The following is a 25,947-nucleotide window of genomic DNA, read 5'->3' as shown; positions in this document are numbered from 1 at the left end:
GAGCTCTGCGGGAAACAGAGGTCCTGAGACTCCTGGCAACAATGAAGAACTGGAAAGGTACACAGTATCTATCCACAACAAAATAGACACTGCCTATAAGGAATCCTGTCCAATGAGGATGGTTCAAACGCATGGCACAACCAACACATGGTGGTGCCCTGAATTGAAACACCTCAGGAAGACAGCGAGAACGACCTTTAACAAGGCAAAACGTACAAGACCCGAAGAGGACTGGGTTATATATCAAGCCAACCTCAGAGAGTTCAAAAAAGTCCGCAGACGAAAACAAAGAGAAGCCTGGAGAGCCTATTGTGAGGCAGTCGAAGACTTTCCACTAGCTTCTAGGCTACAGAAGGCACTCTCAAATGACCACCATAAGATTATCGGCTTCCTGACGAGGGAAAATGGCGACAAAGCCGCCAACCTCCAGGAGAGTGCTGAGATTCTTATGGAAACTCACTTCCCAGGTTCTGTCTTTCCTGGAACGGCGAACTGGACGGATGTACCAATAACACCCTCACAATATGACTGGCAATATGCTAGTACAGTAATTGATGAGGACAAAATAAGATGGGCTATATCGGGCTTTTCCCCCTTCAAGTCACCAGGGCCTGACGGTATAAGACCAGCCCTACTTCAGTGGGGACTGGACACTCTTATGCCACACCTGGTTGGAATATTCAGAGCCTCTCTAGCTCTGAGGTATATTCCCAGTAAGTGGAGAGAAGTAAGAGTAGTATTTATACCCAAACCAGGTAGGATGGACTACACCTTACCAAAAGCATTCCGACCAATTAGTCTCACATCGTTTTTCTTAAAAACCATGGAGAGGCTATGTGAGCGGTATATAAGAGATGAAGTACTTGTTAACAACCCACTTCATCCAAATCAGCATGCATATACCCCGGAAAGGTCTACTGATTCGGCCCTTCACCATGTGGTTGGCAGAATCGAGAGATTATTGGACAACAAAGAATCCACCCTAGGTATATTCATAGATATTGAGGGAGCGTTTGATAAAACAACCTTTCCAACAATTACCCAGCAACTACACTCCAGGAATGTACCCCTGGTAGTAGGAGAATGGATACTCCAGATGCTCTCTAGCAAAGCAATAAGTATTAATGTAGAAGACATCACAGTTAAAGGACTGGTCATGAGGGGATGTCCACAGGGAGGGGTCTTATCACCCCTTCTCTGGAACATAGTTCTGGATACCCTAACAAAACAAACAAACCTTAACAAAAATGGATTCTACACAATTGCATACGCAGATGACATAGTTATCTTGCAGACCAGCAAATTTGTAAACACACTGTGCGATAGAGCGCAGGATGGACTCAAATTGATAGAAACATGGTGTAAGGAACACTCACTGTCGATCAATCCCAAGAAGACTGAAATGGTCCTTTTCATCAGGAAAAGAAGTTTAACGGGCTTAAAACCTCCCGAAATCTTCAAAAGCCAACTAAACTTCTCTGAAGAGGTGAAATACCTTGGTATTATCCTCGACAAGAAGCTAACATGGAACTCTCATCTACAGAGTAGAGCAAAAAGAGCATACGTGGCTTATGAGCAATGTCGGAGGACAGTGGGACGCGTATGGGGCCTTTCACCCCGTGTAGTCGCCTGGATCTACACTGCAATAATAAGACCTATGTTAACGTATGGAGCCATTGCATGGGGACCGAAAGTTCTACAAGCAACGGCCATCCAAAAATTATATCAAATACAGCGACTGGCTTGTTTAAACATCACAGGAGCCATGAGAACAACACCAACCGCGGCAATGGAATTAATCACGGGTCTGACCCCTCTGGATCTGTACGTTAAGGAGGTTGCGTTAATGGCCATGGTACGATTGCACACGGCTGATGTAAACCTAGAAGTAGGAATGGGTCGATTGAGGCTGGGCCTATGGCGGGAAGCGCTTACTGCGCAACCTCTGCTGCAGGCAACAAGTGATGCAATTGAACCCAGGTTTGTGTTTAATAAACCCTATAAAATACAAATTAAGCAGAACACAGAGTCAGATGCTACAAATGCAATACAGATTTATACAGATGGCTCAAAAACCAAAGAAGGTTCAGGATGTGGAGTGTACTCCAGATCACTAAGCCTAAGGATTAAATGGGGAATGGGAAGAAATACCAGCGTGGTCCAAACAGAACTGGCTGGTATCTCAATCGCCACAAATGAAATAACCAAGAAAAGAATTTCTGGTGAAAATATAACAACCTGCACTGCTAGCAGACAAGTACTATTAGCCTTGAACAGACACCGTGTTACTTCAGGGCTAGCACTAGAGTGCCACCAAGATTTAGCCAAAGCCTCGGTAGATAATAACATTATCCTGAGGTGGGTTAAAGGGCACGAAAGGAGTAAAGGTAATCGCATTGCCGACTCTTTAGCCAAGGAAGCGGCTGGACTAAGAATTTTAGGACCAAGTGGCACTCACGGCCTGATGACTTCGACAATTGCGGAACTAGTCAAATGTTACACCCATGCTCAATCTTTAAAGAGATGGGATGCCAGGATCACCTTGGGCGACCCTGGGAAGCTGGCGCCGAAGAAATATCTGGCGATGACCAGGAAAAATCTACGCCTTACAGTAGGATTTCTGACTGGCCACTGTCAGCTAAGGAAACACCTATATAATATGGGGCTAGTGGACACACCTCTATGCAGGATGTGTGAACAGGAAGATGAGACTGTCAGGCATGTTCTGTGCGAGTGCCCGGAGTTATCGTCAATAAGAGAGTGTGTGTGTTCGGCGAGTCTTGGCCTACACCTGCCGATATATAGGAGATGTCTCCCAGCGACCTGTCCACCTTCCTGGAAAGGAGAGGATGGACGACGACCTATGAGGACAACTCCTCGGGAGGATGTACAATGGGTCACATGTGGCCTAAGTGCGTGGGCTTACACTCACCCTCCCTACTCTACAGATACAGAGATGATTACTTCGTTCTTTTCTTTGGAAGATTCCCTCATTTCTTTTTTTGTATCAAGATGGAGTAGTAGAAAACCAAAAACTTTCTTTCCCAAAAATTAATCATTCCTAAAAATATAACCCCTTCAATTCAATCATTGGGCTATTTCATCAAATGAAAAAGTTGAAGTTCTCTTCGAGGACAGTACATTATAAAAATTCCAAGTTCAACAAACATTGAAGACGGTGATTCATTTGCTTTGTAACAATAAATTAATACCAAAAGACGTTAATCACACAAGGACTGTCTATTATATGACTATGATACTGGACAAATATTGCTGAGATGTTCACATGGTTGTCAATGAATCCACTTCAGTTACTTGTTACTATAGTATCAAAATTCTGTTGGGGGTTAGAAATATTTGAAGATGTGGGAAAGAAATGTTTTACCTTTCTACTTCTTCATGATTATAAAAAAAATGGAAAATTACCACTTTTTTGTATAAAGATGGAGAAGTAGACAGCCAAAACCTCTTTCCCAAAAATTGAAGTCTCGTAAAAATATGCCCTTTTCCATTTAAATCTGAGAATGTATATCAGATATTTGAAATTATTTTTCATCTCCATATTTTAAGTTGTATTGTATTCTATGATTCAATACACCAAATGAACTGAACTTTCAGATTTATACCTGGCGTGTAATCAGGATTCAAAGGTGCAAAAGTAGCCCCTGCAAATAATGTTGCTACAGGAACAATACAAAACTCCAATCTATTTTTGCTATTTATTGAAATGTTGTCTCCGATGGATATACCCTGCTTCTTCAACCATCCTGCTAAACGCACTGCCCTTTTGAAGAGTAAATTTGCTGGTAGTTTTTCTCCTGTTTCTCCATCAACCTGAAATGTCAAAAAAATATCATTTATTGATGAAGCGTGAAACATCACAAAGGCTCTCTTAGATGATGCTACTATGCTGCTGGTCTCGTATTCAGTGATTTAATTTTCAAACAAATATGTGGCAAGTAAGAGAAAAGGTCGGACGTACATTGAGGAAACAAATAGTTCACAAATATGAAAGGATAAATGACTACAAGATACATGGTAAAAATTATAAGTCCATAAAACGGCAACAACAGAACATATATATGGATTAAAACATAGATATCAAGTATTTCACTAGACCAGAGGTAAATATACAAGTCCTTAGATTATCTAGGAAAATAGAGAACAGAGGATTTTGCACCTTCTGTATTTTCAACAAGTGCTAACAACCTAACGTTAACTCACTCCTATTGGTAAATATATATCGCATCTAGAATGTGACGAAATCACAATCGGTTTTTTATGGGACACGTCAAAAATAAATACCTATATCAGACAAAAGGAAGTGGAAATACTTTTTCCACTGTACCATAACCGTTGCATTGAACTTTAGTCAATATTTGTTTTTGTTACAAAAGAATGCTGCTGCATTGAGGTTCTGGAAATATAATATTATATAGATAACCCTCTATTGTCATTTTTTCAGAATATCTTCGAAATGACTGACAGTGATAATTTTACATGTAGGATTGCAAAAGTTGAATATTATTAAAAATAAAAAATTATATTAAAAACATAAGTAATCGAACTTGATGTTTAATAAAGGTAGCGGAAATGGGAATGAAGCTCCTTTTATTATAAAAAAAATCAATTGAAATGGTACTGAACAAAAATGAAACATGTGGTGAATGTGTGAGGTGGAGTTATTTTTAACTTATCTTGTGCTGTTGAGAATGAACTGAAGTTCAAGTACATTATTCATTTACGAAATTCAAGGATAATTTTAACTTCATAACAGCATATAAAGCAGAGCTTTATATATATATATATATATATATATATATATATATATATATATATATAGATACACGGTAACGTTAGCATCTTGCAAAAAGCGGGTCTACAGCTATCCCTGGGTGCAATATCAAAAATAGTTCTAATTAATCTCTTCTGAACAATGAAAACACGTTTTGCCCCCACAGAAGAACCCCACATTAATACATTTTGAGCCATAATATGGCTCAAAATGTATTATTGTGGGGTACTTGGCCTACTCACATATTATGTGAGTAGGCCAATGAATAGTAAACAGTCCTCTTACCATCTAAACTAAGCATGTCTTTGGATCTGTAGTATTGCAAATATTGCTTGATTCAATTTTTTTGCAGACATGATCGATATGGGGCTCCCAAGACAAGATTTTATCTATAAACATACCAAGGAGTTTGGCTGTTTCCGAGAGTTGGATGTTGTTAAGTTTCACTGTTTTCCTTAACGCAAAGCCTAAATGTACTGTTTTATTTTTATTCAGTTTCAGTTGATTTCTATCACACTAAGAAATCATGTCATCCATGACTGAATTAATGTTGTTTTCTAGCTCCTCCGCAGTATTTCCGGAAACTGTTATGGTAGTGTCATCTGCGAATAGGATAATGAAACCTTGTTTTATATACTTCGGAAGATCATTTATATAGATAGAAAAAGAAGCAGTGGGCCTAAAATGGACCCCTGTGGTACCCCAAGGATAATATCTTGAATATCAAATACTGCATTATTCACAGTCACTACCATTTTCCTATATTCCATAAAAGATTTTATCTATTCCAGAAGGAACCCTCTAATGCCAATAACTTACTAACCATTATGTCACTATTTACTAAATCAAACGCCTCAGCCAAGTCAAATAAAATTGAAACTTCGTACTTCCCCTTATCGATTTCATTGTAAATAAACTCGAATTTTCTAGCAATAGCAGTCTCAACTGATCTAGCTTTTCTAAAACCATGTTGATGATCGGTTAGAATCTTGCATTTTTCGAAAAACGCAATATTTCTATTTGCTATTTTTTCAATAAGTTCAATAATATCAGTAATGATATTTGGCGATAGTTATCTATATCTTCATGTGAACCCTTTTTAAGAATTGGAATAACTTTGACTGTTTTGAAGACACTCGGAAACATACCTTATATTATAGAGTGATTAATAAGATTCAATAGAATTTCAGATATAGATGGAATGACATATTTTGGAAAGTTTATTGCTATATCGTCTAGGCCACTCGATTTTCTATTTTTTAGTTGGGTCATTGTTAAAACTAGTTCAGGTTCTAGTACTTCTTCAAAAAACATTGAGCTTTCATTAAATTCCGAGACCGTATGTGGTAGTGACATGTTCTGACCTACATGTCTTAACAGAGCTGCCGAGGCCTCTCTGGCAAAGTGGCAAGCAAAATTGATGGCATTTTCTGTTCTGGATACCATTCGCTCCCTTTTATTACCAATTTTAGTTTTACCTCTGAAACTATTTACAATATCCCATGTAGCTTTCTGTTTGTTTTCAGCTATTTCTATTTGATTTGCGTAATATCCTGTTTTTAACTTTGTATGATTAGTTGTAAATATTTGAACGCTAATTATTAAATTAGGTCAACTCTATTTGTAAAACACCTGATATATAGTCTAGCCGACTCGGGTAAGTTTTTTTGAAAAGGTAGTTTGTGATTGTGATTGGGTAATTCTGCTGTGGAGCGATTTTGCGATATCCTTATTATCGATTGGGATGAATTTTATCGAATGAATTATTTCTTCCGGACCGTTTAAAAACATCTCCGGCAATGTTAGGGCAGTCGAGCATTGGGAGGTAAGGGTATAGTTAGTTATTTTTTTGGCGCGGATGTATCGCGAAATCAATTATTTACGAAAATACCTTTTTTTAGATGTTTTTCTCTGATATGGTAAATCGAAATTTCGCCCGGACGGTGCTACCTTCGAGAACACGTCGAATTGGATGGGGTCAGACCTTTTTGAAATTTATTGCCTTATACGTAGCGACTAAACCGCAAATTTTCCGAAATCATATGTATGGTGGTGTTCCTATTTCGACCGTGTGGACGTGGAATTAAGAGCTTTTCACGAATTTGCGTAGTAGCAGGCCATAGGAATTTACACATCACTAGCAGCTAGATAAGTACCGATTAGAAGTTTTATTTTTGGTGTTGTTTTTGCGGGATCCTGACATTATTGTTTACGAAAGCAATGAACCTCACTGAATAGGTGTTTCCGAATAGTTTTGTCTTCGCCTTTGTATAAGCGTTTAGTTTGTAGTATAAATGAAGAATAAATCCGTTGAACAGGCGTATTTTGGGGAAGCAACATTCAACGTTTTTATTCTTGTTCCTTTGTCGTATTCCACCATACTATTTTCGCGTATCTGTATTGTTTAGTAGTTTCCTTTCAGGTTTAGGCTAGTCGGTGCACAATAAACTACTTGGCGTCCTTGTTATCATTTTTTTGCACATATTTATCCTTATCTGTTGGATTTAACCCACGGCCCTTACGAGCAAGCACATTACTTGCCGTACACAAAAAAGGACAGAAGTGTTATTCCTAATGTTTTAGAAGTAAATGTCTCTGATAGATTTTTTTTTTTTAATTTTTATTGAATTTAATGTAATAACTTCTTTAATCTATTTGTATATTCTCTTTTTTCCCTTCTGTAAATCTCGTCACTCACTTCTCCATCTATCATTCTTTTGTGCAATTCTCTTAGCTGACTGCTTTCATTCTTAACTTCTCTTGTTACCCAACTTTTTTTTACTTTCTGTTTTACATTTATCCTATTTTTAGGACATGACACGTCAAGACACCAAGTCAATTTCTTCATAAAGGCCTCAAATGCATTATTTGTAGTAAGTCCACTTACACACGTCCAATCAATATCACTTAGTTGTGTCCTTAGTTCTTGTGAGTTCTCATCTGTAAATTTTCTACTTAAGTAGGTAGTTGTAGCCAGAGAATCATTCGCTAAAGAGTTGGTAAGATTGCATGAGAAAATATGGGCAAGATGTTTGGCTAATAAAGTATCATATAAAAAAACACTGACGTTTTCTTTTGAAATATTTGTGATAAGGTAGTCAATTGCTGTTGCACTCACATGGTTATGTTTATTTATTAGGATATGTGTTGGCTCATTTGTTGTTTTGGTAAGATGAAATGATTTTAAGCAATCATTTAATATTTTCGTTTTGCTATTAGTGATATCGAGACTGTTCACGTTTAGATCACCGCAGACAATGAAATAATTAAAATTTTCTTGCAAGTAAATACAAGTCTACTCCAATTTTTCAATGAATATATCAAAATCACCCAAAGGAGGTCAGTCGGTAGCCAAGCGGTTCGGCGTGGGTGCTTTGTTCACTCACTCGAATTGACTGCCGTGTTGGCCGGTGGTTCAAGCCCTAGTCTGAACGATCGATCTTCACTTGCTACCGTCTAACCCGTGTTAGGAATCACACGTTAAAAGGTAAGACCTCGTTAATCCTTAGCTCGCACAAGTTTCGACTTCTGAGGGTTGTCGTTCGTAGGGGTGCGATAGCTGGTTAACGGAAAAACAGATTTTAAACAGATTTTTTTAAATGCAACAGATAACTGTTTTATATTTAAAACTCTCCACTAAAGTTTCTGCACTTATTTCAACATGCGACTGTACCGAGATATTTTCAATATATTTCATTGACCTGCATATTACCTGTTCACGAGTTAAAATAAGAGTTCCTTCATATGGAACTTGTCGAGCAAAATACGAAGCCTCCTGTATGTTGGAAAATGATAGTTGAGCCATATCAGAACTTTAAATCCAGTGTTCAGATATACAGAGTATATATATGTTTTGATCATCGAAGAGGAGTTCTATTTCGTTTATTTTATTTTTTTTACTTTGAGAATTTACATGAGCTACTACGAGAGTACTGTCGCATCTTGTTTTTACAGGTTTAGTCATATGCTTAGATTGGGAGCATTTTGGGATGATAGGGAGATTGTTAATAAAAAATCATTACCTTCACTTACACTTCTTTCTGGCTCTAAAAATGTATCACCAATTTGAATTCACTTTCTGCCAGTGCAAGTTCTTTTGCTAAACTTTGGGCAGCCATCCTTTTTGAATTTGTCTCAGTTTCAGCATTGAGAGGTTGTGGTTTTGATAATTCACTTGGGACACAGTCAGGCAGAACATCTCTACTTTTCATATGATTTATTATAGCTCTCCTCCATTGGTGTAGTTACTCCTTCTGAGGATATTGTTGCAATCCACGAAACTAATATTAGATTTCCCAAGCCGATGAACAGTTTTCACAAATTATAAGTTTCTTTTATAGATTATTATTGTCAATGTTCAGTCAATATTACATAGTTTCAATTGCAGGTGGATGTTTTTTTAATTGCTATCAATTTTATTTGGCCAGAAGATGACTAGGTTGTACCACCAACATCAATGATGGAAGGAAAAATGACCTCTGCACTAGTTCTAGCGCAGCAAGGTCAAGCATCAGACATAGTGCAGAGTGTTTCAGAAAGCAGTCAAAATGGACATTTAACGGAACTTTTTTTTTTCATTATTATTTACTTTTTGTTTTTTAACAGTTAATATGTGGCATAGATGATCTGCAATGTTTGGTTGGACCAATACGCAGTTATAAATTTCATTATAGAAATTGGTTACCATATAATCAATACTGGTGCTGGTAATGTAATAATTAATGTTGGTGAATATTCTTGTAGAGCCTAATATATTGAATTTCAATTTAAATGAGTTGAATAGATCCTTCAATAATTTGGTATTAGTATCATTCACCAGATAATCTATATTGAAGTCCCCACACAAAATTATATTTTCAAATCTATTCTCACAAACTTCACAAACTCTAGGTAAACCAGCATACAGCTTAAATTGGCAAAAATCATGATGAGACATTACCTTCAGAAGGAGTAAGTTGCAGCTTAGAAGAGAGGAGAGTTCAGAACAGAGAAGAAGAGAAGAAAGGCTGTCAAGATCTTACATGTGATACATATGGTATGGGCAATTAAAATTTTGCAAATTGTAGATATAAAACCTACATTTGTAAATCACGTAAAAAATTAGGGAATTCGGCAAATGTATGTTGTTTCAAAAATCATCTTCATGAAGGTAATGAAAATAATAACAGTGGTTTGTGAGATTTCACAGTAATGTTTATTAATAATACTAGATGTTTTAGGAAACCAGTCATGTAAATAACAGGAATCTGTTTTTCGAACTTGATTCTTGATTCTGGTTTAGGTATTTCCATTTTTCCTGAAGACGTTTTCAGATATAATTTTGGTGATTATTAATTCAGAACTAAAGATGGAAGTATTATTATTCCAGTGAGAAAATTATTTCAATGGTGAATTATTTGTAAGAAATTGCAGATTCATAACAGTAAAGAGATGATTTATGTGTTTGCTTGGAAGATATTTCAAGAATGATATGGATATTATATGGAAATGATATGATGATTCAAAAATATGAAATATGTTTATACAAATATGAGAAGATAAAGTTAAAAGTTGATAGTAAAGTTGAATCAATTTTCTGCGAACCTAGACCAATTCCATTAGTTTTCAAAAAACAAATGAATAACTGGACCAGTTAAAAACTAAATAATTTTGATATATAGTTAAGAATGGAGAACCCCTCTTTTACCTATTCTCAAAGAGATTGGTAAGTTGAGGTACATGCAGCTTATAAAAAATAGTAAATATATATTTATAGGATTTATAAATGAAGAACTTTTTGCACCTTCCCATGGCAGTCCAATATTCATAAAAGTAGATTTATCCATGGCATATAATGAATTTGAGTTGACAGGTGAAACAGGAATTTATTGGGTGAATGAAATAACAAGTTGTTAAATATTAAAAAAAAAAATATGAAACTTTGCAAGAGACAGAAGAGCGAGTAATTTTTAGTATGACATTGTTGTAATAGGTTGTGAAGAAAAACATTTAAAAACTTTAGAAGTATTCAAGAGATTGTCAAAGACAGGTTTCAAGTAAATTTCAGAAGATGTAAACTTTCTGTAACTAAAATTTAACATTTGGGACATTCTATAGGTCAAACCTATCTTCATTAGAATCTGGAAAGAGTGAAAGCTTTGGTTGAGGTGTCAATTATGATACCAGATATAACTTTGTTACATCGCTGTTCACTTATCAAGGAATCTCGACTCTTTCAGATTTCTATCTATTGAATATTAGAACTTAATAATAAAAATTATTATCTCTCATTGTTAAGACTTTGGGATATAACTGTCCTTGTAGTCAACGCACATACCACTGTTAATGACTGCCACAGTAGCAAACGAAACTTTTGGTACTTCAGCTCTACCAGCACAGATTTTGTTCTCTTTAATTATGACTCAAGCTATGAAAGCCTTTGTTCTCACAGCCCAAGGAGAAAAAAATGTTGCTATCCTTGAACAACTTATAATTTAATTATGCAAGACTTGTTGACCTATGGACCCCACTTTAAAAAAGAAATAATTATTGGTTTCTATTTATTACATGATACCTCTATACAATCCTTCTAAAGATCAAATATTATCTTTGGAAAATAGAAAAAAATATTCAAATTTATTGGTAGTATACCTAAAATGAAAAACTTCAGGGATGTAGTATTTAATCTATAGCTGATCTTGACAGGAAAATAAGTTAATATTATTAAAGGAGAGTCATATGTAACATGTAATAATTACCTGCAGAATATTATCTTCGAAGGTTTTCAGTAACATTATCAAAAGATCTCCCAACGAAACATCGAGGACTCTCTCTATTTCACCTCCAAAAATTATATTTTTCGAATTTTTTTCCATAGTCTCAAAAATGATAATAGATTCAAAGGTGAGAATGACAACCTATTCACCTTATAGCTACTGGTTTCAGTGACTTAAATTTTATCACAGACAATGATACTAATGCAAATTTAAATAATAATTCTGTTGCCACCGATCGAATTATCACATACACTTTTCACATATTTCGTATGTTCATAATTTTATGCAATTTTGGCAACAATGTCTCGAAAACCGTCAGTGGGATTGCCACTTTTATTACTTTCGACAAGCGCGTCGCGATAGGTCGAATTTGGATTCTATATTTGGGGTGGGGGGGGTATTGAGTTCACTTTCTATTTTGTCAATTCTGACTTTAAACTCAGAATTTGGACGTTATTTTCTAATCGAACCTAATTTTATATCTCATCTCATCATATTGATTGTACATTATTACAAAATTAAAATTGAGTGTTTTCTTCTACAAAATACGGGAGCCAAGTTTCATTTGTCGCGTGACGCTTCATTTAAATATTTATGTGGTACTATTGTTCCAGAAGTCACCAGAATCAGAAATGTTGTTTTCAACACACACGTTTTCAAGAAAACGTGTGTGTTTGGAAAATTGTTCTAAAGTAGGATTTCGGGACCACCAAACCACAAGATGAAACAATTTTTCCAGATTATGACTTACTATGACATGTTTGACGGTTTTTTTTAAATTAAATCAAAAAAATTAGTAGTTTGCAAACCAAAAAAAGTTCAGACCACATGCATATAATAATATTAACTTTTATCGACGACCATACAGAACCATTAATCCTATAGCACCTTGAACTTAAATATCTCTCTCTATGATAATGGCAATTTCTCCAAGCCATCTCTAAAAAACCCAATTTCTACGTCTCGCTCCCTCATCAAAAAACCTAACAGTAAAGAATGGATAGATGTATGTTTTAGCCAAAACAACCCCTAGTATTTGAATTAGGCAAGCCTCTAAATAATCTGAATATTTTATTGCTCTGAGATCATGTCGATTATTTTTCAAAAAGGTTAGAGGATAAAGGAGGTTAATTGGTGCAAGGAGACGATGCAAAACTCAAGGAAATTTCTACCAAATATATTTTAACAACATTTTTTGTTTTTGAAGTGAATCATATGATACTCTGTGAGACAAATAATCTGCCGAAGACAATAGCATTGCTTATTCTATTTCACAAATCGCCAAGCTTTCGGTAATATTCTCAATTTGAAATAATCACACGTTGTATAAAATTCATTTAATAAGCATTTATGAAATAGAAATATTTTCAATGATAATGTCACTCTTGTCATTACAGTAAGCTTTGAACATGACAGTACTATTCACTATATAATAGCAGATATCTGAAAATTACATCATTAATATCAATGCGCCAATTTTGTGAAATATTTTCATCAATATTCAATTTCAAATTGTAAAACCCAGAGTAAGTATAGTGTAAGTGTAAGTATAGTCCATTTTTTTTATTGGCGCGGTTTGCCAATTAGACAGAAACACTTGTCCGCGGTTTACCAATAATTTTTCTTGAGTGCTGTTCCGACTAATCCTTTCCTTTTAAATCATAGACACTTGATACCACCTCTTTCAATATATATATATATATATATATATATATATATATATATATATAAAGTGGATAATTTTAGCGACTGGAGAAATGTACAGCAAAATGGATTAACGGGGTCTCTCAGTCAAAAAATCAAATCTCTGTTCTACTTTGCCAAGCTTTCGCTTCTAATGGGAAGCTTCTTCAGGGCAGTAAAAATGAGTCATGTAATTCAGTTTAAAAAAGTGTGTGATCAGAGACGTTGGCTGTTCTGTAAGTAACCCAATGAGAAAACCCAAAAATTAAATATGTTAATTAATATGTTCATAAATATGTTAATTAATTATTCCGTGTTAGGAATCACACGTTAAAAGGAAGACCTCGTTAATCCTTAGCTCGCACAAGTTTCGACTTATGAGGGTTGTCGTTCGTAGGGATGCGACAGCTGGTTAACGGAAAAATAGATTTTAAACAGAACATATTTTTTAAACAGAATTGACAACACCCTCATTAGTGTTGAGGAAAACAAGTGAAAAAATGTTGTTAAATGAAAGTGAAACCTTGCCATGGGGCGGTTGGAAGTTGGTTAAAAAAGAAAATATTTAAAATGTTATGAAATTATATTAATGAAAAACCAACGAAAATCAATTTGGTCAAACAAATGAAGAACCGCATTCTGCAGATTTCCGATCCTTCTTTTCATAAAAAATATTCAAATATACTTTTCCAATTATTTATTAATAATTCCTACCCGGATCCTCACTTGAGAAGATCGTAGTACGTCAACCATTGACGTTCAAATTAACAATAACAACCAGTTGAATATAAATCCTGCATAGTATGACAATATTACAATTGGGGCTGATCCACCTCCAGTTCCTATACTTTTCTCTTCTTTACCATACATAAGTGATAGAACCATATTCACCATTAATAAATTATTTTCGAAACTTAAAGATAAAACTCCTATTAACTTTCAATCTCAATTAATCTATTCCATTCCATGTTTAAATTGTGGTAGGGAATATATTGGTCAAACGTAAAGAGTACTCAAAGACAGAATCAGCGCCCATAAAAGTGATAGTAGATTACATCCTGAGAGATGTGCTCTCAGTAATCATGTTTCCAAAGAAGGTTATAAAATGGACTACAATTCAACAAAAATTGTATCAACTGAAAGAAATACATCCAAAAGATTGTTTTTGGAAATGTCATTTATATTAGAATTCAATAATTGCCTTAATAAAAGATCAGACATTGATCACCTCAGTGAAATCTATACCTTTTTATTAGACATTGACAAAAATCTACATGATTTCCGAACCAGTAATAATTCTGGTTTTTCAATAATATAATTTCATAACATTTTAAATATTTTCTTTTTTAACAAACTCCCAACCTCCCTCTATGGCAGGGTTTTACTTTCATTTAACAACACCTCTTCACTTGTTTTCTCCTAAAGACTAATGAGGATGTTGTTCAATCAATTAACATATTTAATTTTTGGGTTTTCTCATTGAGTTCCTTACAGATGTTCCATCAGATGTCTCTGATCACACTTGCACCATAATAACTTGCACCAAAATCCTTCAAAAACATTTTTCTAGAGGTGATTTCGAATCGAATGAGCTATCGTTCATATTTTTAGGACCTTTATCTCTATTTTTCATGTTTTGAACTGGTTGATTAGACTATCTATCAACAACATAAATGCGTAGTTTGCTTTGAGTAGGACACACTACGTCCTCGGACGAAGCGACTTTTTAACATCCATTATGTAATAGGAGGAGACTGGTTTACTGCGTCGTAAGGGAAGCAAACACAAAAAAGAGAGAAGAAGAAGACTCTGCGAATCGTGATCCAAGACAGAACACTAACACTGCTAGTATCGTAACCTCACAAATATCTTGTTGTGCTTTCATATTATACGTGAAAATTGATGCTATCCTTTCATAAAAAATTGTTTTCAAAAACAATATTTCTATCGGAGTCCTGAATTTTGGACCCATCTTTTTTTAGAAAATACTAGAGCGCTATGGCTGGAGTAGAACTAGTTATTGAAGAAAAAAAAGATGATACAGTAGACAGGCAGAAGGTATTCAATTACTTTTTTAGATGTAATTTTGTCAATTTTTATTTTTGTTTTCATTGCAGGTATGCCCATTCTTGTTGCGAGTTTTCGTATCTTCCACAGGATCCCACCATAAACCCTCCGATTATATGAAGGGTAACTCTCCACAAAATGAACTTCAAGTTTATACTTGGCGAGATGCAACTTTACATGAACTTACCCAGCTCGTCAAAGAAGTAAATCCTGAAGCAAGAAGAAAAGGGACTAAATTCAGTTTTGCTTTTGTTTATCCTGATATTAGACAGCCGGTATATCGCATACGAGAAATAGGTAGTACAATGACTGGTGTAAAAGGGCCAGATGATTTGAAGACTCTTGGTCAACTCCGTCTGAACATTGGTGACTATGTGGATATAGCTATTACACCCCCTGATTCATGGAACAATGTCAGGAAAGGATACAATAATAGTTATAACAATAGGTCAAGACCATATTAATTAATCCTTGATATTGAATTTATCTAATAAGTTATCTTATGGTTTTTGAAAGTGATTTTTCTTGAAGTTTGTTATTTGATCTGTTGTTTTAGAAATTTCAGAATTGATTTTAATTTTGGTTATCTTGACACTATCATTTAATGATATAGCTTGTGAATATTTATAAAGGTACCAATTTATCCCAAGAAAATGCAAAAGTTCACACCATTTATTGATTTCAGTATGTAAATGTAAAAGAAAACACTAAAAAATAAAATAAGTTCATTTTAGAAGTGGGACCTCATTTTTCAGAAATCCTCCAAAATAAATCTAGAGGTGTCGTGTCTGGTGAACGAGGAGGCCACTTAACAGAATCATTTGTAGCAATCCATCTGTTTCCAAAACAAAACATTCTTTTCACGCCACTGAAATTATGTGCTGGTGCTCATCCTGCTGAAAATAGATCATCTGACGAGTCTCCAGATCAAGATCATCGAAAAAGTCTTTCAACACCCTTGTTAATAAATTAATGTAACGGGGCCCGTTCAAAGAACCATAGCAGAAAAATGGACTGATAATTCTGCCTCTAAATAGACCACACCAAACATTATTACTAAATCGTCTTTGCATGCTTAGGGGATGGACTAGAAATGGATTATGTCTACTCCAATAATGAAAATTCTTTCTATTATGCATCCCACAATTTGAAAAATTAACCTCACCGCTCCATATAATATTTGTATAGAAGTTTGGAACTTGTCTGTCATAAACCACCAACGAAACTGGTCTTAACTTATAAGGAGAAATCTTATGTTTCTTCAGAATAACAGACAGTGGAACAGCTATTTCTCTAGATGAATATCTGATGGAATTATTTGTATTTACCTCAAAGTAGGCTAAAACGTCAATTTCTGTATCTTCAGATATTACAAAACGTTTTTTAGTTCTTCGCTTCTCAAAAAACTTTTTCATTGTTCCTGAATCAACAATGAAGCACAGCAAAAAAATGCTGATTAGGTAATTCACGGTCGGGGAACAAATCGCTATAGTGTTGGAGTGCTTTTACGCTATTTTTCTGGCAAACCAAGTAGGATTCAGAACAGCTATTTCTCTAGATAAATATCTGATGGAATTATTTGTATTTACCTCAAAGTAGACTAAAACGTTAATTTCTGTATCTTCAGATATTACAAAACGTTTTTTAGTTCTTCGCTTCTCAAAAAACTTTTTCATTGTTCCTGAATCAACAATGAAGCACAGCAAAAAAATGCTGATTAGGTAATTCACGGTCGGGGAACAAATCGCTATAGTGTTGGAGTGCTTTTACGCTATTTTTCTGGCAAACCAAGTAGGATTCAGAACAGCTATTTCTCTAGATAAATATCTGATGGAATTATTTGTATTTACCTCAAAGTAGACTAAAACGTTAATTTCTGTATCTTCAGATATTACAAAACGTTTTTTAGTTCTTCGCTTCTCAAAAAACTTTTTCATTGTTCCTGAATCAACAATGAAGCACAGCAAAAAAATGCTGATTAGGTAATTCACGGTCGGGGAACAAATTGCTATAGTGTTGGAGTGCTCTTACGCTATTTTTCTGGCAAACCAAGTAGGATTCAGAACTTATCACATTTTTCTTGATGAGAAAATGGCATTTCGAAAAATATTCGAACACTAGTTGACAGTTACAATAATTTATGACATTGTCATGATATTCTTGAGAATATTTGACAAATAGTATTTCAACAAAGTTTCAAGGCAACTTGATTACTCATAATAATTGTGTTTTATCGAATCAATAGTAATTTATTATACAAGGGAAAAAAGTATTAGATTTTAGCTGGAACGAGATGGATGGACGGAGAATTATCAAAAGCTTTTGAAGAAAGTTAGTGAAGTGTTTTTGAAGCAATCAACTGTATATATATATATATATATATATATATATATATATATATATATTTATACTTAATTTTTATGTATATTCGAATCGTTAACAAAATAACTTATATATATATATTATATAAGTAGTGAATAAGTAGTATTCAGAAGTACTTTCAATTATAACCCTGCCTCTTTTCAACGTTTCAGCTCCTGCTTTGGAGCCATTTTCAAGAATCGTTTGAAACTGTACTTACATGACTCGACGACGAGGTCGCAATCTCCTTTGCCACCAAGTCTGTGATTCTTATATAATCAGAAATGATTATTGAATAACGAAATTAGTTACCTCCCTAACTATATTATTAAAGGGGAGCTGTTGGAAGGTAGGTTGTACTATATCATTTACTTGAACTATATCACTGAATCTGAGTTCTTAGAGAATTTTTTCATGTTTATTTCTGTCAGTTATTACAGGGGAATAATGACATGTTCAAGGGTTTTCCGACGAAGCAGTGATGCTGAATTTTTTAGAATTTGTATTTCATATAAAAAACTCTTGTGTCCAACAATATATCTAATTATTTTTGGATTTTCACACGTTATGAACATGTATTATCCTACTGTCATGTCTCGAGTCTCGTCTTGAATTATTTTTAATTTTTTCTGATGTAGGTGTTAACGGCGTCGACGGTTATAGTATTTAGTCCTGTGTTTTAAGTAGGAAATAAAAGTATCTACATCAACCTAATTTAAACTAGAAAAATTCTCGAGAAAAATGTCTGGATGAGCTTGTGTTCGAACCCACGATTTTTGGACCTTAGTCGGGCGCATAATCATGTTTTCATTGGTCAGTTATTTTTTTCAAGGATCGACGTTTTTGTGAGTTTTTTATTTACTTCATTCGTCAATGATTAGTGAGGTGACACACTAGAAAGAGTCATGAATTATTTTTACAACTGAAAAAATATTTCATCAATAGTCTCAGAAAATGGATATTTATTGGGTTTACTGTTTACTGAATACATTAAAAAATAAAATCGTGGTGTTTCTATATAAGACTCTATTGTTAATTTTCACCCATTTCTGTATTTTCTGAATTCTTCTCCACAGTTGCAATTCTCTTCCCAAGATTGAGTAGCAGCAATTTTTCTTGATATGCAAAAGTTATAGCAGGAAAAATATGGAGGTGGCTCTGTGGAAGAAATTAGCATTATAAGATTTTGATTCTTTTTCAGAAAGAAGTAGGTTGAGGTTAACATTTGAAGAACAATATGCGTGCATTAATCTATTCGACAATTCTTCATTTGTGAAGATGAATGTTATTTTAACTTATTTTATCAAAATCTTATGGAATACTCCAAGATCATATTGACCGTTTACGATTATGATATCATTATGGTCCTCTCTATACCTAAACACAAATATTCTATCAAACTTTCGTGAACTCCATGTACCTTAGTTCGCGAAGAATCCATTGACATTTATCGTTTACTTTCCTCCTCTGGGTAAAAAAATATGCTTAAAATATACTTTTTCGTTAACCAGCTATCGCACCCCTATGAACGAAAACCCTCAGAAGTCGAAACTTGTGCGAGCTAAGGACTAACGAGGTCTTACCTTTTAACGCGTGATTCTCAATTCAGTTGGGCGATAACAAGTGAAAATCGATCGTTCAGCCTGCGGCCTGAACCATCGACAGACACGTCGGCCGATTGACTGAGTGAACAAAGCACCCACGTCGAACCGCCTGGCTCCCGGGTAAATTTTCCCTTTTGAAATGTAGACGTAGAAAAAACGCAATCTTTTCAATGAGCATTACTCTGCTTTTTTTCCGTGTTTGTTGGCCGTGATTTGCCGGTTTTTATGTCGGTTATGTTTCGTCTACGGCCCCGGTCGCCATCCCTGAAAGCACTGAGGCAACAGGCGAATGCTGCGGTTGCCGTCATATCAGATACTCAACTCGGGGCATAACTTCTGCTGAAAAATTGTTTTTCCGTCAACCAGCTGTCGCCCCTCTTACGAACGACAACTCTCAAAAGTCGAAACTTGTGCAAGCTAAGGTTTAACGACGTCTTACCTTTTAACGTGTGATTTCTAACGCGGGTTGGACGATAGGAAGTGAAAAATTTATCATCCGGCCTTGCGTTTCGAACAACCGGTTCGCACAGTGGTTGATTGAGTGAGTGGAGCAAACTACCCACGTTAACCCACCAGGATACCGTCCCAACTCCGACACAGTTATTTTCTGCTTTGATAGTTTATAATCTGAATCCATATTAACCTCAGATAGGTAACTAATTTGATAGCGTGAAGTTATTGTCGAAGAAAAATATTTATTAGTTCTATCAATTACTACCCTGTTGAATATTCCCAAGACAATTTCAGCAAGAAAAAAATCGAAATAGGTTAATCTATATCAATGGCGTAGTCTTCATTCTATTTATAATTTTACGAAGAATGAAAAAGCTATTTTATGTAGTCGATGCAAATATCGAATGAGTAATACTATGATCACATGATTTATTATTATTTGTCATTTTCAACTCAAGTTTAGTATGCGGTAATTTTTTTCATGATGCTTCCTGTGAAAAAAGTTTGTCCATGACAATTTTGAAGGATATCCATTTTTTATAAGTATTCTCACTTGAAATGTTACATATACTAGAGGTGAATAATCATTAGTCAGTACATTTTATAACTACTCTTCCAATATGTTAACCATACCTAGAACGATTGCAATTTTTAATTGTTCACACGGATGATTTACAACACTCGTCTAACTACACCCTTGTCAATAATTGAAAACTGCAGTCGTTTTATCAAACCTATGGGTTGTGTCGATTATGTCACCCATATGAATAATAGCCATGATTATTTGCCCGTTGAATAATATAAAATTTCAAGACAGATATCATATGAAATACCGCCTTATGAGAACCTTTTGAAAATAGATAACTAAACAGAATTTATGTCATCAATTTGTTTGAGAATCAAATTGTTGTTACTCACCTTGAGCAGCACATCCTCCCATGGTGATCATTAACACAACGCACAGCAATGTTGGTAACAACTTCATTTTGTATCGTTGATAACGACTGTTATTATATAATATGCTCTCTTCAATTTATAAATTATATTTTCTGGGATTTTTTGGATGATGACACAACTGTATATTTGGAAATATAATGATGTGATTCCCAATATTTACTTTTATTTACCGCCGAAATGTTTTTATATATTTGAATTACCGTACAGTAATATTTATATTATACTTCCATAACGTATTGTGTATTATGAAATTATGAAACAACAACAAAAATTTATTAGCGCTCCGGGGCGACTTGATTGATTCCAGTGGCGTATTTGCTTTTTCAGCTACAGGAAAAACCTGCAGCAACACATCTGAAGATATTGATCTGCCATTGTCCTCTCTTTCATAGAATTAACTACTAGTAGACCAGTCGATATCTTGGAAATATATCCCAGGAAGGTCTCGAAAAGGAACTAGATATCATCAAAAATGATCTTCAACGGAATGGCTACTCCAAAGCGATGGTAGAAAAGACTTTGGCTAAAAGACAGCAGGAGCCTTGCAAGGAAGAGAAGCCGTCACAACCAGTGCTTGCACTTCCCTACATCAGAGGATTATCGGAGAGGATAAGAAAAATTAGTTCCAAGTACAACATCAGAACCTGCTTCAGATCTGGTAACACTATCCGTAGCAGCCTCACGAAAACCAGGCCACCAAACGCGGACTGCGATTCTAAGAATTGCATTTACTGGATACCTTGTGAGTGCGGAAAATCCTATATTGGTGAAACTAAGAGACCATTGAATATTCGCTTTGCCGAGCACAAGAAACACACACAGCGAGGGGAAACCAGCAAATCAGGAATAGCAGACCATGTTTGGACCCATCAACACAACATCGAGTGGTCCCAAGCTGAGATCTTGCACAAAGAGGAAAATTGGTTCAGGAGAAAATTTAAGGAAGCCGCATACATGTTGTCCAGCCAAGCCAGCGTAGAAATACGCAACATATGGAAACCCATCATCAAGCGAAAAATGGCCAACTCCCGCCAAACGGTCATCTCCCACGGAACCAGTGAAGCGGAAAATGGAAAGCGGGGATAAGTGAAAATACTCGAACGATCTATAAATAGTCATCTCTCGGAGGAATCAGTCCAGTCATCACCCGAAGACGATTGTAGATACTAACAATCGAAACGCCGTGAAGTAACGTGACTTGGAATCTCTCCACTTTTTATTTTTATTTTTTTTTTTTCATTTCTTTATTTTTATTTATTCAATTGTTCTATTTTTACTTGTATTTTATTTCACTATTATTTCATTTCAGGTTTATTTTGCTTAATATAATTGTTATTTTCAGCTATTCATTTTTAATTCTTCTTTTTTAGTTGTTTCAGGGATTTCAAATCATTTTATATAATAGACAATGGAAGTCCGAACTAGTGAAATTCATCATGAAACATTGTCAATCACCTTCAAACAATTCTAAGCTGTGATTTTTATTTGCGATATATGTTCTAAGTACACGAAAAAAATCTTTGCTAACAAATATGCATTTGGGTTTGTTGAATGAAATGAATATCAAAATGAAAGACAGGTGAAAATTCATTTACTTACTGTGAATGAAACAAGTTTCTTGTCTCAGATTGTTTATAACCAATAATCATAGTACTCATGGAGATAAAATATCTTATTAATCTAATTTTACTAGTTCAGACTTCCATTGTTTAATATGATATAACATGATTTGAAATCTCTGAAAGAACAGACAAAATTGAAAAATAAATTGAACAGCTGAAACTAAATATTATATCAAGCAATAAACCGCGAAATAAAATTACAATAAAATAGAAGTAAACAAAAACATAAAAATTGAATAATTGAAAATGGAATCAAAAATTAAAAAGATTCAAACCAAGCTACTTCACAACGTTTCGATTATTAGTATCCACAATCATCTTCGGGTGATGACTGGACTATTCCTCCGAGAAATGACTATTTATAAGTCATTCGAATGCTTTCACCTATCCCTCTTCCCTCTCCCCGTTTCGCTTTATGGGAGTTGACCATTTTTCCGCTTAAATAAAGGTTTCCACGTGTTGGGTATCTTTACGATAGCTTCTTTGAATTTCCTCTTAAACCAGTGTTTCTCCCTGTGGATGAGTCCAAACATGCTCTGCTATTCCTGATTTGCTGGTTTCTCCTCGCTGTGTGTTTCTCTTGTGCTCGGCAATGCGGACTTTCAATGACATCTTAGTTTCACCGATATCAGGTTTAAAAAAAGCAATTTAAATTGTTTTTGAGGTCCAATGTGCGAGAATACTTACTGAAGAAGTAGACAGTTTTTACCTCAGCGATAATAGTCAATGGACAGAACCATTTGTTACTGAGAGATAAACTGAAACACTTTTCAGAGTTTTTTAGGTGAATGTATAAAAAAATCATCAGCAGCAAATCAAATAACAAGAAAGCAAGTACAATGTCAGATCTTCCAACTATATAGTAAAATATATTTTCATGAAATCAGTTATTAAAAGTCACAGCAAAAAAAATCACAATACTTTTGCCAAGTTTCAAAACACCAAAATCAAGAGAAATCTAGAAATTCAGAATTCGGCGTTATCTCGAATACTTCAAAGGGAATATACAGAGTGTTCCTTAAACACATGCTAATATTTTAGGAGGTAATTCTTAGACCCATTTTAAGGAAAAAACGTCCTATGGACGTATGTCCTAAACGCCTCAACTTTTGAGATACAGGGTGGCAAAGTTTTCAAAAATAATCAGTTTTTTAATAATAACTGAGATAATTTTGTAGACATCTTTGGCATATTTTGTACATATGTTCCATTCCTCAAGGCGCATTTTCTGATGTACAATCTTCTTAATTTTCTCTGCCAGTGGCGTACGTACGAGTTTTGAAATGTATATTTTTGGCGAAAAAAATACTACGCCACTGCTTTATCTTGAATTAAAAATTATTTTTAAAATCTCCATACATTTTTGAGCACATTTGATTTGTTTGGTTTTCTTTGTCCGACGCATGGTTTTCGCTCAAAAAATTAAAAATCGCTTCACTTAAGGATAAATTCCTTAAAAATCTGATGCGGTATCGTGCATCGACTGAAAGCAAACTAAGAGATCAGATTTGTTGCAAAATAATTGAGGATCTAAAAGGTATTTGTTTGTTGTCAGATGCACTGTTATCAATTAAAATTACGTCATAACGCAGCACCGCTTAATAATTTTTGAAACCATAAATTTAGTTATCCTGGAATAAATGACGTGTAGCAGAATTTATTTACTGCACCTCTTGGAAATATGGAGTTTGTCGATATGTGATTTCTTTTAAAGATTAAAAGCAGAAAAAACAGCGTACCCACCATAGCAATAAAAAACGAATTCTCTGTATGTACAAACGTCAGTAGCTAATATTGATGTTGGTTTAAAGTAAGGTGTTGGTGTTAAAAACTGTCACAGCGCGTTTTGATTGATTTTGAAGTGTTATTGAAGTTATTTTGGTAGTCCGCTGTTTTTCTGAATATCAGTAAATATGGTAAATTATACGAATGCGGAAATGGTGCAAATGCATTACGTATATGGCCTTGCCGATGGTAATGCAACAGAAGCCAGGCGCATTTATCAGGAAAGATATCCTAATCGTGCCTTACCAGATAGCCGAACCTTTTCAAATATTCATCGTCGACTTGGGAAAACTGGTAGTTTCAAGAAAGGGACTCCGGAAGGTAGACCTCGTGTAGTAAGAACTCCTGAAATTGAGGAAGCGGTGCTGCAAGAAATTGAGGAACATCCTGAGACGAGTACGCGGAAGATCGCTAGAACTCTGGATATTTGTCATCAAATTGTTTGGCGTATCTAATAGGCCTATTTTTTCTACCAGGACGCCTTGATGGTCGTTCTTATTTACACTTTCTCGAAGAAGACTTACCTGGGTTATTGGAAGATGTGCCACTTGCGTTAAGGAATCGAATATATGGTACATGCACGATGCGCCCCTGCTCATTTCAGTGTAATTGTCCGAAACCATTTAAATACAGTTTATCCTAATCGTTGGATAGGTCGCGGAGGACCTCAGCAATGGCCAGCAAGATCCCCCGATCTCAACAGTTTAGATATTTTTTTATGGGGTCACCTTAAAACTCTTGTGTATAAAACTCCCGTTAATACTTTAGAAGATTTAAAAGAGCGAATAGTTGCCTGGTGTGAAACTATACGAAATACGCCGGGAATATTTGAATGGGTGCGTAATTCCATGCGTAGAAGGGCGGAAGCATGCATACTAAGTGCAGGTGGCCACTTCCAACAATTTTTATAATCAGTTTTGGTATTATTACTAATTAACAAATTTGTGCTATTCGTTTACACTTACTGTCACAAAATAAAATAAAACTCGTTTTTGTGAAAAATTTATTTTTTTGCAGATTATGTTTTCAAATATTATTAGGGAATTGGTAATGCGTTATGAAGCAATTTTCAGATTCTCATTCATTTTAGAATTGATCTAATTTCTTAATTTGCTTTCTGTTGATTTTTATTTTTTTGAGTGAAAATCATGCGTCGGATAAAGAAATACCAGGAGATCAAATTTTCTCAAAAATAAATGAGGATTTTAAAAATGATTTCATTTTGAAAAGAAAGTATTGGCGTAGTACTTTTTCCCCAAAAATATTCAATGCGATACCCGTAGGGATGCCACTGTTTGAAAAAATACAAATTTGTGTACATCAGAAAATGCGCCTTGAGGCATGGAACATATGTACCAAATATGCCAAAGATGTCTACAAAATTATCTCAGTTATTATTAAAAAACTGATTATTTTTGAAAACTTTGCCACCCTGTATCTCAAAAGTTAAGGCGTTTAGGACATACGTCCATAGGAAGTTTTTTTCTTAAAATGGGTCTAAAAATTACCTCCTTAAATATTAGCATGTGTTTAAGGAACACCCTGTATATCTGTCTTCAAAGCTAGATAATTATTGAAATGACGGCAAATTCTTAGAACAAAAAATCGTAAATAACATATTTATGTTTATCTATTGATTGAAATCTTCTGACTTTGTAACAATTCAATTCAAATGCCACAAGTTCATTGATTTTATTTGTCTATTATATTGGAATATTTGCTTTTTGTAGTTGACAATGCATATCCATTGTATTTGAATTGAATTATAATGTTATTCAAAATGAAACTATCAGACTTCATAAATGAAATGAAATATCTGATATATTGAAAACTCATGAAAAGATAATGAAAATCATACTTAACTT

The 25,947-nt window shown here is 34.7% G+C and overlaps 2 protein-coding genes and 1 long non-coding RNA gene across 3 annotated transcripts in view; 1 reads left to right on the top strand and 2 right to left on the bottom strand.

Annotated features, from left to right (window-relative positions):
• The window catches only part of LOC111518288 (luciferin 4-monooxygenase), a 28,282-nt gene extending 16,440 nt beyond the window's left edge, over positions 1–11,842 (bottom strand). Inside the window, exons 1-2 of the mRNA XM_023174706.2 lie at positions 11,533–11,842; positions 3,627–3,834 (exon numbers count right to left, since the gene is read on the bottom strand). Coding sequence (XP_023030474.2) covers positions 3,627–3,834; positions 11,533–11,649 — 325 coding nt within the window. The 5' untranslated portion in view covers positions 11,650–11,842. The remainder of the gene's footprint in view (positions 1–3,626; positions 3,835–11,532) is intronic.
• Positions 11,843–15,052: 3,210 nt separating this feature from the next.
• Bin1 (histone deacetylase complex subunit SAP18) lies at positions 15,053–16,036 on the top strand. Its single transcript, XM_023174705.2, has 2 exons — positions 15,053–15,291; positions 15,351–16,036. The coding sequence occupies exons 1-2, from the start codon at positions 15,232–15,234 to the stop codon at positions 15,762–15,764; spliced, it is 474 nt and encodes a 157-aa protein (XP_023030473.1). The 5' UTR covers positions 15,053–15,231; the 3' UTR covers positions 15,765–16,036.
• Positions 16,037–18,603: 2,567 nt separating this feature from the next.
• Positions 18,604–21,465, bottom strand: LOC111518286 (uncharacterized). The gene is made up of 2 exons (XR_002723938.2): positions 20,637–21,465; positions 18,604–18,819 (listed from the first exon to the last, which is right to left on the bottom strand). It is a non-coding gene; the product is annotated as an uncharacterized lncRNA (long non-coding RNA).
• Between the last annotated feature and the right edge of the window lie 4,482 nt (positions 21,466–25,947).

The sequence above is a fragment of the Leptinotarsa decemlineata genome, unplaced genomic scaffold (assembly GCF_025532065.1).
Source record: "Leptinotarsa decemlineata unplaced genomic scaffold, Ldec_3_MD MMD2_tig00000199_RagTag_RagTag, whole genome shotgun sequence".
NCBI lineage: Eukaryota > Metazoa > Arthropoda > Insecta > Coleoptera > Chrysomelidae > Leptinotarsa > Leptinotarsa decemlineata.
This window is presented reverse-complemented; position numbering and strand designations above follow the sequence as displayed.